Source organism: Sinocyclocheilus grahami, unplaced genomic scaffold (assembly GCF_001515645.1).
Source record: "Sinocyclocheilus grahami isolate Dianchi unplaced genomic scaffold, SAMN03320097.WGS_v1.1 scaffold1943.1, whole genome shotgun sequence".
NCBI lineage: Eukaryota > Metazoa > Chordata > Actinopteri > Cypriniformes > Cyprinidae > Sinocyclocheilus > Sinocyclocheilus grahami.
Window position 1 is genome coordinate 145,289 of NW_015507122.1, and position 15,874 is coordinate 161,162.

The 15,874-nt window shown below is 39.3% G+C and overlaps 1 protein-coding gene across 1 annotated transcript in view; it reads right to left on the reverse strand.

Annotated features, from left to right (window-relative positions):
- The window catches only part of LOC107573438 (centromere-associated protein E-like), a 32,502-nt gene that overhangs the window by 6,918 nt on the left and 9,710 nt on the right, over positions 1 to 15,874 (reverse strand). The window contains exons 20-41 of the mRNA XM_016259873.1: positions 15,728 to 15,796; positions 14,927 to 15,058; positions 14,679 to 14,856; positions 13,782 to 13,927; positions 13,413 to 13,694; positions 13,111 to 13,332; positions 12,887 to 13,036; positions 12,045 to 12,239; positions 10,792 to 10,875; positions 10,422 to 10,703; positions 10,120 to 10,341; positions 9,915 to 9,983; positions 9,746 to 9,829; positions 8,579 to 8,704; positions 8,234 to 8,434; positions 5,321 to 5,494; positions 3,412 to 3,648; positions 2,532 to 2,738; positions 1,218 to 1,346; positions 1,056 to 1,124; positions 380 to 463; positions 186 to 302 (exon numbers count right to left, since the gene is read on the reverse strand). Coding sequence (XP_016115359.1) covers positions 186 to 302; positions 380 to 463; positions 1,056 to 1,124; positions 1,218 to 1,346; positions 2,532 to 2,738; positions 3,412 to 3,648; positions 5,321 to 5,494; positions 8,234 to 8,434; positions 8,579 to 8,704; positions 9,746 to 9,829; positions 9,915 to 9,983; positions 10,120 to 10,341; positions 10,422 to 10,703; positions 10,792 to 10,875; positions 12,045 to 12,239; positions 12,887 to 13,036; positions 13,111 to 13,332; positions 13,413 to 13,694; positions 13,782 to 13,927; positions 14,679 to 14,856; positions 14,927 to 15,058; positions 15,728 to 15,796 — 3,459 coding nt within the window. The remainder of the gene's footprint in view (positions 1 to 185; positions 303 to 379; positions 464 to 1,055; positions 1,125 to 1,217; positions 1,347 to 2,531; positions 2,739 to 3,411; positions 3,649 to 5,320; positions 5,495 to 8,233; positions 8,435 to 8,578; positions 8,705 to 9,745; positions 9,830 to 9,914; positions 9,984 to 10,119; positions 10,342 to 10,421; positions 10,704 to 10,791; positions 10,876 to 12,044; positions 12,240 to 12,886; positions 13,037 to 13,110; positions 13,333 to 13,412; positions 13,695 to 13,781; positions 13,928 to 14,678; positions 14,857 to 14,926; positions 15,059 to 15,727; positions 15,797 to 15,874) is intronic.

Genomic DNA, 15,874 nt, shown 5'->3' on the forward strand with positions numbered 1-15,874 from the left:
AAAAAATACCATCTAAACTTTTCTAAAGACAGTCAGTTCCCCTCAGACATACATTCATATAAACTCCTACCCCTAATTGAATCGCGATTTGTTTAGCATCTCAACCGATTTGAATAGTCACATATTTAAATCGATTTTCAGCCGGCTCGCGGTTAATCGTTACATCCCCATCTAACAGCACTCACCTGCTGCTGAAGCTGAGACTCTTTCGAAGCACTCTGCTCCATCAGTTCTGCGTTCTCTTTCTGCTGTTGCTTCAGCTCCTCCTTAGTAACGTGCAGTAAATCCTGATACATTTTAGACTGCGAGAAAGTATAAACAGTCAGTGAGGTGTAGTGTGGAGCTCAGGTGACATTATTCATGTGATGACAAGCCTCACAGTCGCAGCTGCCTCCTGAAGCTCTTTCCTGAGCACCACCCTCTGATTCCTCAGAGACGCCATCTCCTCAGTGAGAGCTTGAATCTGGACAAGATCACAAAGAGATGAAAACCACATTGAAATTAATGGTTCTGCTTCCATTTTTTATTCCGTTAACAATTCTTGCAGATGTTTTGAAGAATGCTGGTAACCAACAGTTTCCATTCCCATTGACTTTCACAATATGTGGCCCTGGAGCACAAAACCAGTCTTAAGTGTCAATTTTTCCATTGATGTATGGTTTGTTAGGATCGGACAATATCTGAAAATCTGGAATCTGAGGGTGCAAAAAAATCTAAATATTGAGAAAATCATCTTTAAAGTTGTCCAAATGAAGTTCTTAGCAATGCATATTACTAATCAAACATTAAGTTTTGATATATTTACGGTAGGAGATTTACTAAATATCTTCATGGAACATGATACTTAATATCCTAATGATTTTTGGCATAAAAGAAAAATCTGTAATTTTGACCCATACAATGTATTCACAAATTTAAAAAAAATGGACCCTTATGACTGGTTTTGTGGTTCAGGGTCACATTTGTGAAAGCGGGAATTAAAATTAAGAGCTGCAGAAACTCTGTATGCACTGTGTGCTCTCTTGCATTAAATGATTGCACACAGTGTTATGTACCTGCTCAAGTTGAGCTTTCTGTTTCTCTGTGGGTTTCTTCTGTTTGAGCTCTCCTTGGACCTGGATCAGCTGAAGAGAAAGAGAGAGAGAGAGATATGAAGGAGTTAACCAACTCTTAACCTCTTCATTCATTCAGAAAGGCACACGGGTGTGTGCGGTTACCTCTCGAACACCCTGCAGGATCTCCTGAAGGTCTCCTCCTTCGCTCAGAGACGTCATGCTGGACTGGTGGCACGCAGCGTCTCTCTCCGTCATCAGACGGTCTCTCTCGACACAAACTGACTGCAGCATCTGTGAAGCAGCGGAGAAACGTTCTGCTTACGGATCACACTCGGCAGCACAGGAGCTGATGGAGTGCAATATGACCATTTTTGATCATGGATGATTAAAATGTCTCCACAATCTGCTTTTGAAGAAATATCGTAGTATCGTGCTACAGCGCACAGTCTATCAGTTCTGATGCCGCCGCCTCAATTTACTGTACATTCACATCAAGTGTTAACTCTGCGGTAGAGTTACACTGCACTTATTCACAATCACAAAAGTACATTTGCATCTGCTTTAAAGCCTTGCCGGTTACACATTTCATTCACGTTCGGTTCTGCACTGCAAAAGAAGATTTTCTTCCTTAGATATTTATACAAGAAAACAAGACAAAAATAATAAGATGCATTTACTTGACAAGTAAAACGACTTGAGATATTATGTCTTGTTTTCTGAAAATATGATCCAAATTTTGTTAGTTTTTGCTTAAAACAAGTAAAAAATATCTGCCAGTGGGGTAAAAATAATCTTGTTTAGCCTTTGAATTAAAAGAGTATTTTTCTTACCCCACTAGCAGATTTCTTTTACTTGTTTTAAGCAAAAACTAACAAAATTTGGATCATATTTTCAGAAAACAAGTCGTTTTACTTGTCAAATAAATGCATCCTGATTCAAGAATTTTTAGATATTCATACTAGAAAACAAGACAAATACTAAGGAATAAAATATTTCTTGCAGTGTGACGTGTGCTTTTTCCTGAAGCGCGCGCACTAAAAGCCTGTCAAACAGCACCTGATTACTGGACTAAGTTGTTTTTTGCGTCTGATTGATTTAGCATCTAATATCGTCAAAACACACAAGGTTTACATATAAACACATCTGGTTACGTCTAAAGTGAACAGTCAGGAGAAAACAGATGCGTGCCTGTATATTAGATGCGCAGCTCTTAAAAGGACAGTACTAAATATGCTGCCGCTTGTTCACATAATGACAAAGACTTTAATCTCTGCCCACTTTGGACTAAATGTCTGCCATTCATTCATTTTTTTGTTTTATTTTATAATACGTAACCTAGTAATGTTTTTTTTATTTTTTTAATACTGAAATTTGTTCTGCAGTACTTCTCAGACAACTTTCAAAATAGTAAAACCAACATGACAGAATAGTGAAACATCACCCAGTGATGATATTTTTGCCATATGCTTCCGTTACCATCTCGCTCTTCTCCAGCTGATCTCTCTCGTCTCTCACGCTCTGCAGCGTCTCCAGCAGACGATCTCGCTCTCGAGTCAAAGCGGTAATGCTAGCTTCAGCCGTCTTCATCTCTGCTAGCTTCTCCTGCTGCTCTTTGGTTCTCTCAGAAAGCAGCCGCTCTTTCTCTGCAGAGGACGACTGAAGCTCTTCTCGCAGCTGCAGCAACTGATAAGAGAAAATATGATCCATTAGGGCGATTCATGAATCAGGGGAACTTTCCTGGATTTAAGAAAATAATGGAGCAGTACCCAAAATAAACATTTTTGGCTATGATGCAAAATAAAGTTACTAATCTGAGTGACAATCTACTTGAAAGCTCATTAAGGCCATTATGATGTGATATGTTTAAAGGGGTCATATGATGCGTTTGAGAGAGGCGGGGCATAGAGGACCTACAATAATGTACAGTATTTGAAAAATAGTGTTTTTTGAACATTAAAGCATGTCAACATATTCTGTTACACCAAATAATGATCTTTAAAAAAAGCATCATATGACCCCTTTAAATGTAGATGAAAAAGACAGTTCAATCAAAAATGGAAATTGTGTAATTGTTTACTTATTAACCTTGTGTTTTTTTTTTTTTAATGTTGGGAACAGTTTCCATTGACTTTCATAGTATGGACAAAAATAAATAAAAATTCAATGGAGGTTAAAGGGAACCCAAACTGTTTGGTTACAAAGATTCTTAAAAAATAACTTGTGTTCCACAAAATAAAAAGTCATAGGTTTGGAACAACAAAAGTGTAAATAAATAATGACAGAATTTTCATTTTTGGGTGCGCTGTCCTTTTAAGCCAAAACTGCCCCTAATCGGAGGAGGACTCAAATCCCTCACAGTCTCGTCCTTGTCCTCCAGGTCTCTCCTCAGCTGGTTCTTCTCCTCTCTGTTGACCTGCAGGATCTCCAGGAGCTGCTCTCGCTCCTCCGTGACAGAGGCCAGGCTGCTCTGCACTTCCTCTAGAAGAGTGTTCTCCAGATCGCTCTTGCTCTTCTCAGACAGCAGACGGTCTCTCTCGGCACAGGCCGTCTGGAGCTGCTCTCGCACCTGGACCAGCTGGGAATCATGGGAGGACTGCAGGGATGTAACGATATCAAAATCTCACGATACAATAATATCACAATATGGAGTCCACGATATTATATTTATTGCGACATAAAAAAAATTAAAAAAAAGACAAATGAACTCGAGGGGGAAAAAAAAGGAAAATTGTACATTTTAAAGTTATTCTATCTAATGCACTTTATGAGTTCAAATTAAGAGCTGCAACCCATGATCTTAACTAAGAAAACTTAAGTCAGAAAAATAGTCAGTGAATTGACTTGTACCTGAACTTTAAAGGGGACTCAACCCTATTTTTATTTGTGATATACTGTCTCAGTCTAAATTACATTCACACTGCTGTTTTAGGAACACCACCAACACCGAACACCACAACACCAATAATAGACAGCACTCCTGGAGGAAGGAAAACAAAGTTCTTTATGAACCGCAGGATTGATTGTAATAAAGATTTAAATGCAAAAGAACAGGCAGTAGAGCTGACTGTTTCTGTCAATGGTAAGAAGTTTAAATGTTTTGCCACTTACTTGAGCAACTTAATATATAAATCTAGAAGTAAATGCAAAAGTAAAAAGCATTGAAGTAGCAATGTTTGGATTTGAAATCAGAATAATGTATACATGTGTTTGTAGTAAACAGCCCTGGATCAGCAGCAGACTCCTGTGTGAAAGCTGCTTCTGAACCACACATGGACTGCATACACACTGCAAACGGAGTATGTGTGAACCTCATACAGCTCACGAAATCAGGCTTGTGCTGCGTGCTAGAGCGGTCAATTTTTTTTTTCGAATTTAAAATAAAAATCCACATTCGAATGCAAAAACGTTGCCTTCGAATTTCATGTGTGCATTAAGGAGGCAGCCTTATCAGCAGCACACGAGATGCGATGGCGATGAAAGTGTGGTTGCATTATAATGTGTTTGTTAGCATATCCAGCTGAAGCCACTGCGGCGCTGCGTTGTTCATTCAAAATATTGCGGAAAAAGAGATCAACGCGGAGAAGATCTTATCTACATCAAAACCGAAACCAAGCCGTTCACGCAGAATGCATTTTCTAGACGGACATCTATTACTGTTGCACTCGCGTCTCGCACAAAAGAGCCGCATGTTTAGAAAGCCATGAAAAAAAAAACATTTATCGAGACTTTACGGATGTTTTTTTCCCATCACACTGCATCTCATGTTTTTAAATGAAAAATTTACTCTGTGTGATTGGCTTTCCGCCCTTTATGATGCCGTTTTGTTTATAGTCATTTAAGCAACTTAATTATAAACATTAAGCACTTTTTTCGAAGTCATGTCATCTTATGCTTTGAATGATGCGCCCTCTTGTGGCCTCAGGAGAGAAGCAAAAAGCTTTTCTTCACCCTAACTGAAATTATGCATTTTAAATTCAAATATAATTCATATAAAACAGAATCAATGAAGAGATTAAGCACATTGTGCTTTCAGTTTTAGTTCGTTTGCCGGATACAGTACTGTGCCAAAGCATAATGGCCCAAAACACAACTTTAAAGACCTTTTATGTCGTTTAGAATAAGAAGTTTAAATATATTTTAAAAACTAGACTTTTAGGAAGACCTATCGTTTCATATCGTCATGTGACCACGATAATATCGTTACATCGCTAGAGGACTGTCATGTACATGTGAACAGAGATGAACCACACTGAAAAGCGTCTCACCGTCTGGTCTCTCTTGAGCTGCTCGCTCTCGTCTGTGAGCCGCTGTAGAGTCTCCAGGAGCTGATCTCGCTCCTCGGTCACGGCGCTCATCTCCTGCATGTCTCCGGCTCTTTCAGACCACACACGGTCTCTCTCGGCACAAACGGACTCTAGCTCTGACCTCAACTGGACCATCTGGATGAAGGGAACACTTCATTAAAACACGGAAGCCAGAGAGGATAACTCATTTCAAAAAGTGAAACTTTCATATATTCTAGATTCATTACATGTAAAGCAAAACATTTCAAAAGTTGTTTTTGTTTTAATTTTGATGATTAGAGCTTATAGCTCATGAAAAATCCAGTATCTTAAAATATTAGAATATTTACATCTGAGTTTCATTAGATGACCATCCCTACAGTATAAGTTCCGGGTATCTCTTGTTCTTTGAAAACACAATAATGGGGAAGACTGCTGACTTGGCAATGGTCCAGAAGACGATCATCGAATACATGAAAGTTTTGTTTGTTTTTTCAAAAAGTGAAAAAGAACTTTTCACGATTTTCTATTTTTGAGATGCACCTGTACATACATATTTAACAGCAGGCGGCTGATTGAAAATGCAAATTCATTCTCTGCCAACAGGAGGCGCTTTTTGGAGTGCAGAAATAGCAGTTTCCCCGGTAACGGCTGTTATTAAACAAGCACTGCATTCACAAATGCTACTTTATCAGGCAAGACGAAATGAAAATGACATTGAAGCTTTTCTGAAGGCGGTCGGTTCTTTTCAAAGATATATTCATATAAAAACACCCGCGCTGCATTCAGATTATTAAAGTTGTAGCCTGAAAACACAAAGCGTAATTTTAAATACTTTTTTTTTTTTACTGAAAAATCAATACAGAAAATTCCTTCAGATTAACACAGTACATTGTGCTCTGTTTTACAGACTTCACTGTGTAGCATATACTAACTAACTTGTGTTTCCCACAGCCTTACACTCTATTCCCCCGCCCCTATATATACAGTGGGGCAAATAAGTATTTGATACACTGCCGATTTTTCAAGTTTTCCCACTTACAAAGAATGGAGAGATCTGTAATTTTGTACATTGTGCTCTGTTTTACAGACTTTACTGTGTAGCATATACTAACTAACTAACTAGTGTTTCCCACAGCCTTGCACTCTATTCCCCCGCCCCATTATATATATACAGTGGGGCAAATAAGTATTTGATACACTGCCGATTTTTCAAGTTTTCCCACTTACAAAGAATGGAGAGATCTGTAATTTTCATCGTAGGTACACCTCAACTGTGAGAGACGGAATAAATAAAAAAAATCCAGAAAATCACACCATTTCCATTTTATTGCATGAAATAAGTATTTGATACAATAGAAAAATAGAACTTAATATTTGGTACAGAAACCTTTGTTTACAATTACAGAGGTCAGACGCTTCCTGTAGTTCTTGACCAGGTTTGCACACATTGCAGGAGGGATTTTGGCCCACTCCTCCATACAGGTGTTCTCCAGATCTTTCAGGTTTTGGGGCTGTCGCTGGGCAACATGGAAACTTGAAAAATTGGCAGTGTATCAAATACTTATTTGCCCCACTGTATATATATATTATGCAAAATCATTTTCTGCCAGCAGGAGGCGCTTTTGGAGCGGGAGAGATAGCGGTTTCCCCGGTAACGCTGTACACAAAGCTGCTTTATCAGATATTACATGCAAGAAAATAACATCAAAACTTTTCTGAAGAAAGTCGGTTTCCTTCTGAAATACAGTGATATAAAAACACCCACACCGGTTTTTGATTTTTAAATGTGCAGTGCTCAGTTTATTCAACGAAGTCAAAGCCTTTTGGAAAATCATAATATTGCGGCGAGCAGCGACAAATAAATCAGTGTATAGGAAACACTGAGCTATACTTCCACAAGCGTAATAGCTGGATATTTTAAAATGTGACCCTGGAGCACAAAGCCAGTCTTAAGTGTCACTTTTTTAAAATTGAGATGTATGCATCATCTGAAAGCTGAATAAATAATCTTTCCATTGATGTCTTTTCACCTTCTCAAGAGCTCCTCTCAGCTCCTCTTGATTTTCAATCATCTGCATTTGGGGGGGGAAAAAAATGATTTTTAACAAGACACTTAATAAAGGGCTATTCTGAAGTCACAATTGCAAGCTAAAAAAATAATTAAATATTTCATGACCCTCATTACATCAGAAACATGCCAATAGTGTCCAGTGTACATAGTTCAACTTATAAAAAACCAGTTCAAAAGTTTGAGATCAGTAATATATATATATATATTTAATGAAATTAACACTTATTCATGAAGGTCGCACTGCATTGATAAAAAGTGACAGTAAAGACATTTATAACGTTACAAAAATTTCCATTTAAAATAAACGCTGTTCTTCTGAACTTTGTTCATCTGTGAATCAGTTTCAACAAAAATATTGTGCAGCACGACTGTTTTCAACATTGATAATAATCAGAAATGTTTCTCGAGCAGCAGATCAGCATATTATACTGATTTCTGAAGATCATGTGACACTGAAGACTGGAGGAATGATGCTGAAAATACAGCTGCGCATCACAGAAATACATTACAGTTTAACAGAGATTCACATAGAAAGCAGATATTTTAAATAGTAAAAATATTTCACAATTTTACTGCTTTTGCTGTATTTTGGATCAAATAAATGCAGGCTCGGTGAGCAGTAATTGTGACCCATACAATGTATTGTTGGCTATTGCTACAAATATCCCCCAGCGACTCAACACTGCTTTTGTGCTGCAGGGACACAGATGATTATTTGCAGTGCTGGACTTCCATTGCAAGTATAATGTGACTGTAAATCTATTTTCTGTGGTAGGATGTGATAAAGGCTGAGCGCAGCCCAGAATACTGGCTTTTTTTACCGTCTGCTGCTCTGTCCTCAGCTGCTCCACCTCGTCTCTGAGGCTCTGCCGGAGCTGGTCTCGCTCCTCCGTCAGACAGCTGATGCTGGCCTTCATCTGCTCCATCATCTCGGTGTCACGGAGTGTGTTCATGGAGCGTTCAGACAGCAGACGCTCTCGCTCACAGCACACACTCTCCAACTCCTCTCTCAGCTGCTTTATCTGTGGAGGTCAAACAGCAGAAACCGTTTGTATTTCCTGACTCGCAGTCAATGAATTCAACAAGTAGTTGGATAATCATTGTTGTTTCCAGAATTGTGACTCTTGCTTAAATAACAGCCCTTATAAATCCCTGACACGATCTACCTGTGAAGTGTTTTCAGAGTCCTTCGACTGCATGAGCGCTCGCTGAGACTCCAGTTCTTGTACAGTGTGCTGAAGACTTTTCACCTTCTCAAGAGCTCCTCTCAGCTCCTCTTGATTTTCAATCATCTGCATTTGGGGGGGGAAAAAAATGATTTTTAACAAGACACTTAATAAAGGGCTATTCTGAAGTCACAATTGCAAGCTAAAAAAATAATTAAATATTTCATGACCCTCATTACATCAGAAACATGCCAATAGTGTCCAGTGTACATAGTTCAACTTATAAAAAACCAGTTCAAAAGTTTGAGATCAGTAATATATATATATATATTTAATGAAATTAACACTTATTCATGAAGGTCGCACTGCATTGATAAAAAGTGACAGTAAAGACATTTATAACGTTACAAAAATTTCCATTTAAAATAAACGCTGTTCTTCTGAACTTTGTTCATCTGTGAATCAGTTTCAACAAAAATATTGTGCAGCACGACTGTTTTCAACATTGATAATAATCAGAAATGTTTCTCGAGCAGCAGATCAGCATATTATACTGATTTCTGAAGATCATGTGACACTGAAGACTGGAGGAATGATGCTGAAAATACAGCTGCGCATCACAGAAATACATTACACTTTAACAGAGATTCACAGAGAAAACAGCTGTTTCACATTATTATAATTTTTACAATTTTTACTGTATTTTTGATCAAATAAATTCAGCTTTGATCACAGAATTAAATTACACTAACATACTTACAGAAAACACATCACATTTTTCACTTTTTGATCAAATAAATGCAGTAGGGATGCACGATATATCGGCCACCATATCGGTATCGGCCCATATCGGCTCATTTTTTCTGTTATCGGTATCGGCCTGATAAGAAAATTTGGCCGATATCTTAAAGCCGATAAATAATGCATTATTTCCTTCAGAGACACTTCAGATGAGCGCTGTTCGTTTGCAGCAATCGGTTATCGGTATCGGCCAAAATTTTCATATCGGTGCATCCCTAAAATGCAGCCTTGGTGAGCAGAAGAGACCTCTTTCAAACACAAAATATCTTACTGACCCCAAACTTCTGGTAGTGTTTATCATTTTTAAAAGATGAAATTATAAAAGAATACCAAAAACAGCATGTGCTCATGTCATTCCCATCTCACCATTTCCACATTCTCCTGTAGATCAGATTTTAACTGGTTCTTCTCCTGACTCACAGCGTCCAGCTCCTCTTTAAGCCGCTGCATCTGTGAGAGAATGCGCTCCATAAAAACCATGATCATCAATATCACACGTGCTCCAAAGCAAGAGCGTGTGAAGGTCTCCGATTACCTGCTGGAGGAGTTCATCATGCTGTGTGACTGTGTGTGAGCCGCTGCGTTCCTGCTGGACCTGCATGAGCTGAGACAACACTTGAAGAGTTAATTTGCAAAAAAACGTGGCGTTTATCGTTTTTTGCAAATGAACTCTTCACATCCTATAAAAGACACTCAGCTCAGTTTATCATTTATATACTAATATAAAACTCAGCATTTACCATTCCATTAGTGTCTTCAAGGTCCCTCTTGAGCTGGTCTCTCTGGTCTCTCAGGCCCTGCAGAATCTCCTGGAGCTGCTCTCGCTCTTCAGTTATTGAGCTGATGGTGCGTCGCAGGTTCTCCGTCTCATCCGGGTCGCTCTGAACTTCCCTCATCTTCTCAGACAGAAGCACATCTCTCTCGGCGCGGACAGACTCCAGCTCTGCGCTCAACTGCAGCGACTGACGGTAAAAGCAGTGTTGAATCACTGGTAAAGCTGGTGGTTAGTGGGACTGTGTGTACGAGTGAGGTGTGAGCGCACCTTCTGTGTGGCCTCCTCTAATGACGCGAGACGTGTGCAGTTCTCCTGCGTGACGTGCTGGAGATCCGTCTGGAGGTTCTGGAGACGTTCTGATGTCTCTGTGAGCTGCTGGGTCAGTTCTGCTTCCTTCAGCTGAGCCTCAACCAGATCGCTCTCCATCTTCAGAAGCTGATCCTGAGCTTCTTTCAGTCTCTGATGAGCTTCACTCAAACTGGACTGAGCAGATCTCAAAGCGTCTCTCTCCTCTCCAACAGAACGCAGCTCTTCTGACAGACCGCACACCTGAGAAACAGCAAGTGAAGAGTTCATTTGCGAAAACCGATAAATGCCACTTTAAAAAATTCGCCACATATAGCGTGATCTGTCCCACCTGTTGAGATGTCTCTTGAAGGTTCAAGTTCAGCTGGGTTTTCTGCTCTAATAAAGTCTCAAGCTCTTCCTTTAGTGTCTGGATCTGCAGAATACAAGTTCAAATAGTTGCTCTTGGTTTGATTATTAGATCAGTTTGTGTTTAATCAGCCTGCTATGAATGTCCAGGGGCTGTTTCATAAAAACAAGTCAGGCTTATTTCAGTTAGTCTGACTTATTGTCAGTTGATTTGGTTCAAAATAAGTCAGAATAACTGAAATAAGCCTGACTTGTGTTTTATGAAACAGCCCCCAGGTCACAGTTCACCCAAGCACACAAAAACAAATAACCATCACAAATCTTCTCATATTTTCATGCTTATACAATGCAAAAACAAATTAAACTGTTTAAATTAAGCATTTTTTGCATTTGGGTCAAAGACGAAAAAGGGATGAAGCATAAAAACAATAAGTGTAATACTGCTTTAAATTGTTGTTTTTTTTTGTACGTTGACAAAATGTTTAATTTAATTGCAATTTCGTGTTTCTGAGCAAAAAATAAATACATTTTCCCCTGATTTTCAGAAGAGAGCCACTAAAATATCATTCGGTGTAACAATCTTGTCAGGCATATTTACAACACACAAACATCAATTTATGACGCATTAAACGACTAATTACTTTCACCCTGAATACTAATTAGTTGTTTTTTTTTAAATATATTTTACATTTCTAAAATGTGCCTCTATCCTAGCTTTTGCCCATTTGTCAGTAATAATTTTTTACTAATTTAAAACAATCAAATGTAATATGCTCACTTATTCTTTTATATATTTTAACATGTACGCGTCAGAATAAGCATGTTTGAATTTTTACATAAATATTGTGTTACACTGAATGACAATGTAACATTATTTCAACCAAACTGTAACATTGTATCCTCCAAAAACTTATCTGAAATCTTAAAAGTACACTTTACTTACATTTAATGTGCTTTCTATCGACAATCACTTTTGTTCATTTCTTTTGATGCGGACATCTTAATGTCTTTCACCCATTTACATTTTTTTTATATTTGTGCTGTACTAAAATACACAAATTTCTTCTTGAGTATTAAAGTCACCAGTACCTAATGAGAATCAGTGACGATGAGAATTAAACAAACAAAAAAGGATACATGACGGTAAAATACAGTGAAATAAATGATTCCTGTGGTTTTGTTTGAAGCTTGACCTGTCTGAATGAGAGTTTAGAGAGTGATGATTACTCTTCTCACCATCTCATGTTTCTCTTCCAGATGTGTTTTCATCTGAAAATTGTCCCTCTCCAGCTGCTGTAGTCTCTCCTGAAGCAGACCTCTCTCTTCTGTTAAAGATGAGACGTCTGACTGCTCACGATGATCCGATCTCTCAGACAGCAGACGCTGCTTCTCACCAACAACAGCACTGAGCTCTTCTGTTAACTGCTTTATCTGCAAATAAACAACACTTTAACTCTTTCCCCGCCAAAGACAAGTTTTTACGGCTTTCCGTGTTTTCACTGTTATACACTCGGGGGCGCTGTTACACATCTTCTGAACGAGTACAAAACCTCCCGAACAAAAACACACGTGAACAGGACGGAGAAACGAGCCGTCTCTTATGTAAACAGATGCATATGAAAAATAACACCAATAGACAGCAAATAAATAAACTGCATAATGTTACGGAGTGAAATGTTGATCCGGGACATGATGTCTGTGCAAGCTTTGGAGGTGTGGATGGAAGCGATTTACGCTTTGATAATCGTACTGAATATTACTCAGATGTAGTATCTGATAAATTTGATTTTGCTAAAAATTACACATTTTTATGAAACCTACCTATATTCAAGTGTTGATAAAGAATGCTTTAAGCTAGAAAACAAATGTAGAGGCTCTGATCTTTATTTTGGTGTATTGCATATTCAAATATTCATACAGCAAACCATCAAATCTTTGTGAAAATCATCAAAATCGCTGGCGGGGAAAGAGTTAATACGGAGCATTTTAAATAACTGAAAGCAGGTGTGTGGATACATCTACTACTATCATCTATGGTATGGTAGAACTATATGATGCATGTCAAACAGCTCAGCCACCTGATCTTGTAGTTTGTCCAGCTGTCCATCTTCACAGCTCTTCTGTTGTTCGACCGTCTGAACTCTCTGTGACACTGTGCGGTGTAGCTTTCCCTGAAGTTCCTTCACCTTCTCCTGAGCGTCTCTCAGCTCTGCTTGGGTCTCTATCATCTGCAGTGAATAAAACAAAGGATTAAAAGTCTGACGTCGATTGAGATCATCATGGTGCAGGAATGAGTGCTCACCATCTCCACATTCTCCTCCATGTCCCTCTTGAGCTGGTCTCTCTGGTCTCTCAGGCCCTGCAGAATCTCCTGGAGCTGCTCTCGCTCTTCAGTTATTGAGCTGATGGTGCGTCGCAGGTTCTCCGTCTCATCCGGGTCGCTCTGAACTTCCCTCATCTTCTCAGACAGAAGCACATCTCTCTCGGCGCGGACAGACTCCAGCTCTGCGCTCAACTGCAGCGACTGACGGTAAAAGCAGTGTTGAATCACTGGTAAAGCTGGTGGTTAGTGGGACTGTGTGTACGAGTGAGGTGTGAGCGCACCTTCTGTGTGGCCTCCTCTAATGACGCGAGACGTGTGCAGTTCTCCTGCGTGACGTGCTGGAGATCCGTCTGGAGGTTCTGGAGACGTTCTGATGTCTCTGTGAGCTGCTGGGTCAGTTCTGCTTCCTTCAGCTGAGCCTCAACCAGATCGCTCTCCATCTTCAGAAGCTGATCCTGAGCTTCTTTCAGTCTCTGATGAGCTTCACTCAAACTGGACTGAGCAGATCTCAAAGCGTCTCTCTCCTCTCCAACAGAACGCAGCTCTTCTGACAGACCGCACACCTGAGAAACCATAATGGATTAGATTTAGTCATGCAGACACAAAAACAAAGAACGCTAGCAAAGACGATGTGATGCAGTTCCTCTAACCTGTCGCTGTAATTCATCCGCTTTAACAGAAAGGGTCTCGAACTCCTCCATCTTACTCTGCAGACGTCGCTCCGTCTCGTGACTCTGATCAAGCTCCTTACGCAAGTCACACACCGTTTTCTCCAACACGAGATTATCAGTCAGATCTGTGAAGAGGAAACATCAATTTGATATATTACATAAGATTACAATAACTGAAACACTTCTGGCAACCAGCTGATTAAACCTTAAATGGAACAGTTGCCCCTAAAATAAAATAAAGCTATAATCCCTGTGAAGCCGTGGTTTACAGTGAATTTATAATTTATTGATATTAATAAACACAGTATTCTTCCACCAAACAATGTAGCTCCTCAGAAACAGTTGTGGTTGCTACAAAGTGGTTGCCGAGCAACACACAAACGTAAACAAAGGTGTGTGTTACTTTGTAGCGTCATTTACAACAGCTTCGAACGCGGCTCAGCCAATCAGAGTCAAGCACCGGAACTCTCCGCTTTATAAGCCTAAATTAAACCCGTTCATCACAAAACGAGCATCTTTTCAGAAGACTTGGATTAAGCAGCTCGATTCATATACATTACTTTTACAATGTCTTTACGAGCATTTTAAAGCTTGAAAATTAATCTTTCAATTAATGGACAAAAAATTTGAATCTTTATAATAAAAAAAAACAACATCTTTGTTCTAAAGATTAACAAAAGTCAGAACGACATTAAAAATTAAAGAATTAAGAATTTTCATTTGCGAGGAAACTATCTGGTTCAGTTCGCCTGAAACGTCAGCATTTCAAACATTTAATGATCGTCGTGATGTGTTCACAATTCAACCAGAAGCATGACTTTAGAGAGCATATGCAGTCACGGATCATGAAGTCCCTTCTGTACGTTCTCCACCTACTTTTCGGCACTTTGCCGTCCAGCACAGCGGTCAATTTGGTGTTCTCATCGAAGGCGCCCATCAGTTCTTTTTGAAGATCCGTTTGCATCTTCTTGAAGCGAGACTTCTCTTGTTCTAGCTTGTCCTGAATCATCTTCACCACAGCTTCCATCTTCTCATGGTCTGTAGTCAGGTTTGCCTGAGTGAAACACAGAGTCACGTAAACGCCACACACACCCTGATCTCTCCCTCATCTCTCCTCTACTCACATCTCTCTCTTTTAGTGAGATGTTCTCGCTCCGCAGGAAGGCCCATTCTCTCTTGGTCTCCAAACTGAGACACTCAGCATCATCAAGAGAGCGCCGTAGACGTGTCACTTCCTGGACAAGATTCTTGTCACTCTGCAGAACACAATAGAGCACAAACAATCTGTAGCTACAGGAGAGCGGAGTTACTTTTTCCTAGAAACCATGATAATTTAACTAAATATCTGCGTATGTGACCCTGGAGCACAAAACCAGTCATAAGGGTCAATTTTGTGAAGTTGAGATGTATGCATCATCTGAAAGCTGAATAAATAATCTTTCCATTGATGTATGGTTTGTTAGGATCGGACAATATTTGCAAATCTGGAATCTGAGGGTGCAAAAAAATCTAAATATTGAGAAAATCATCTTTAAAGTTGTTCAAATGAAGTTCTTAGCAATGCATATTACTAATCAAACATTAAGTTTTGATATATTTACGGTAGGAAACATACAAAATATCTTCATGGAACATGATCTTTACTTAATATCCTAATGATTTTTGGCATAAAAGAGAAATGTATAATTGTGACCCATACAATGTATTGTTGGCTATTGCTACAAATATCCCCCAGCGACTCAACACTGCTTTTGTGCTGCAGGGACACATAGATCCACATCTAAACGACTGGTTTACAAGCGTGAGCTCCCCTTGTATCTTGAGCAAATGATAAATATTGCATAAATAAGTTCCCATTGCCAAACATTCTCTGCAGGTATCAGCATCAGACACTGAAATCCCACATTACACAACCAGTAACGTACAAAACTCTGCAGCTCGGTGGTCAGGTCGGTCTTCTTCTGAAGCTCCGATGAAACCGTCGCCAGCTCAGCCTATGGACAACGACAGTGAGATCATCTCACATTTACACAAGTCTGGGCTTTAAGAGCAGCTACATGAAAGTTGAAATG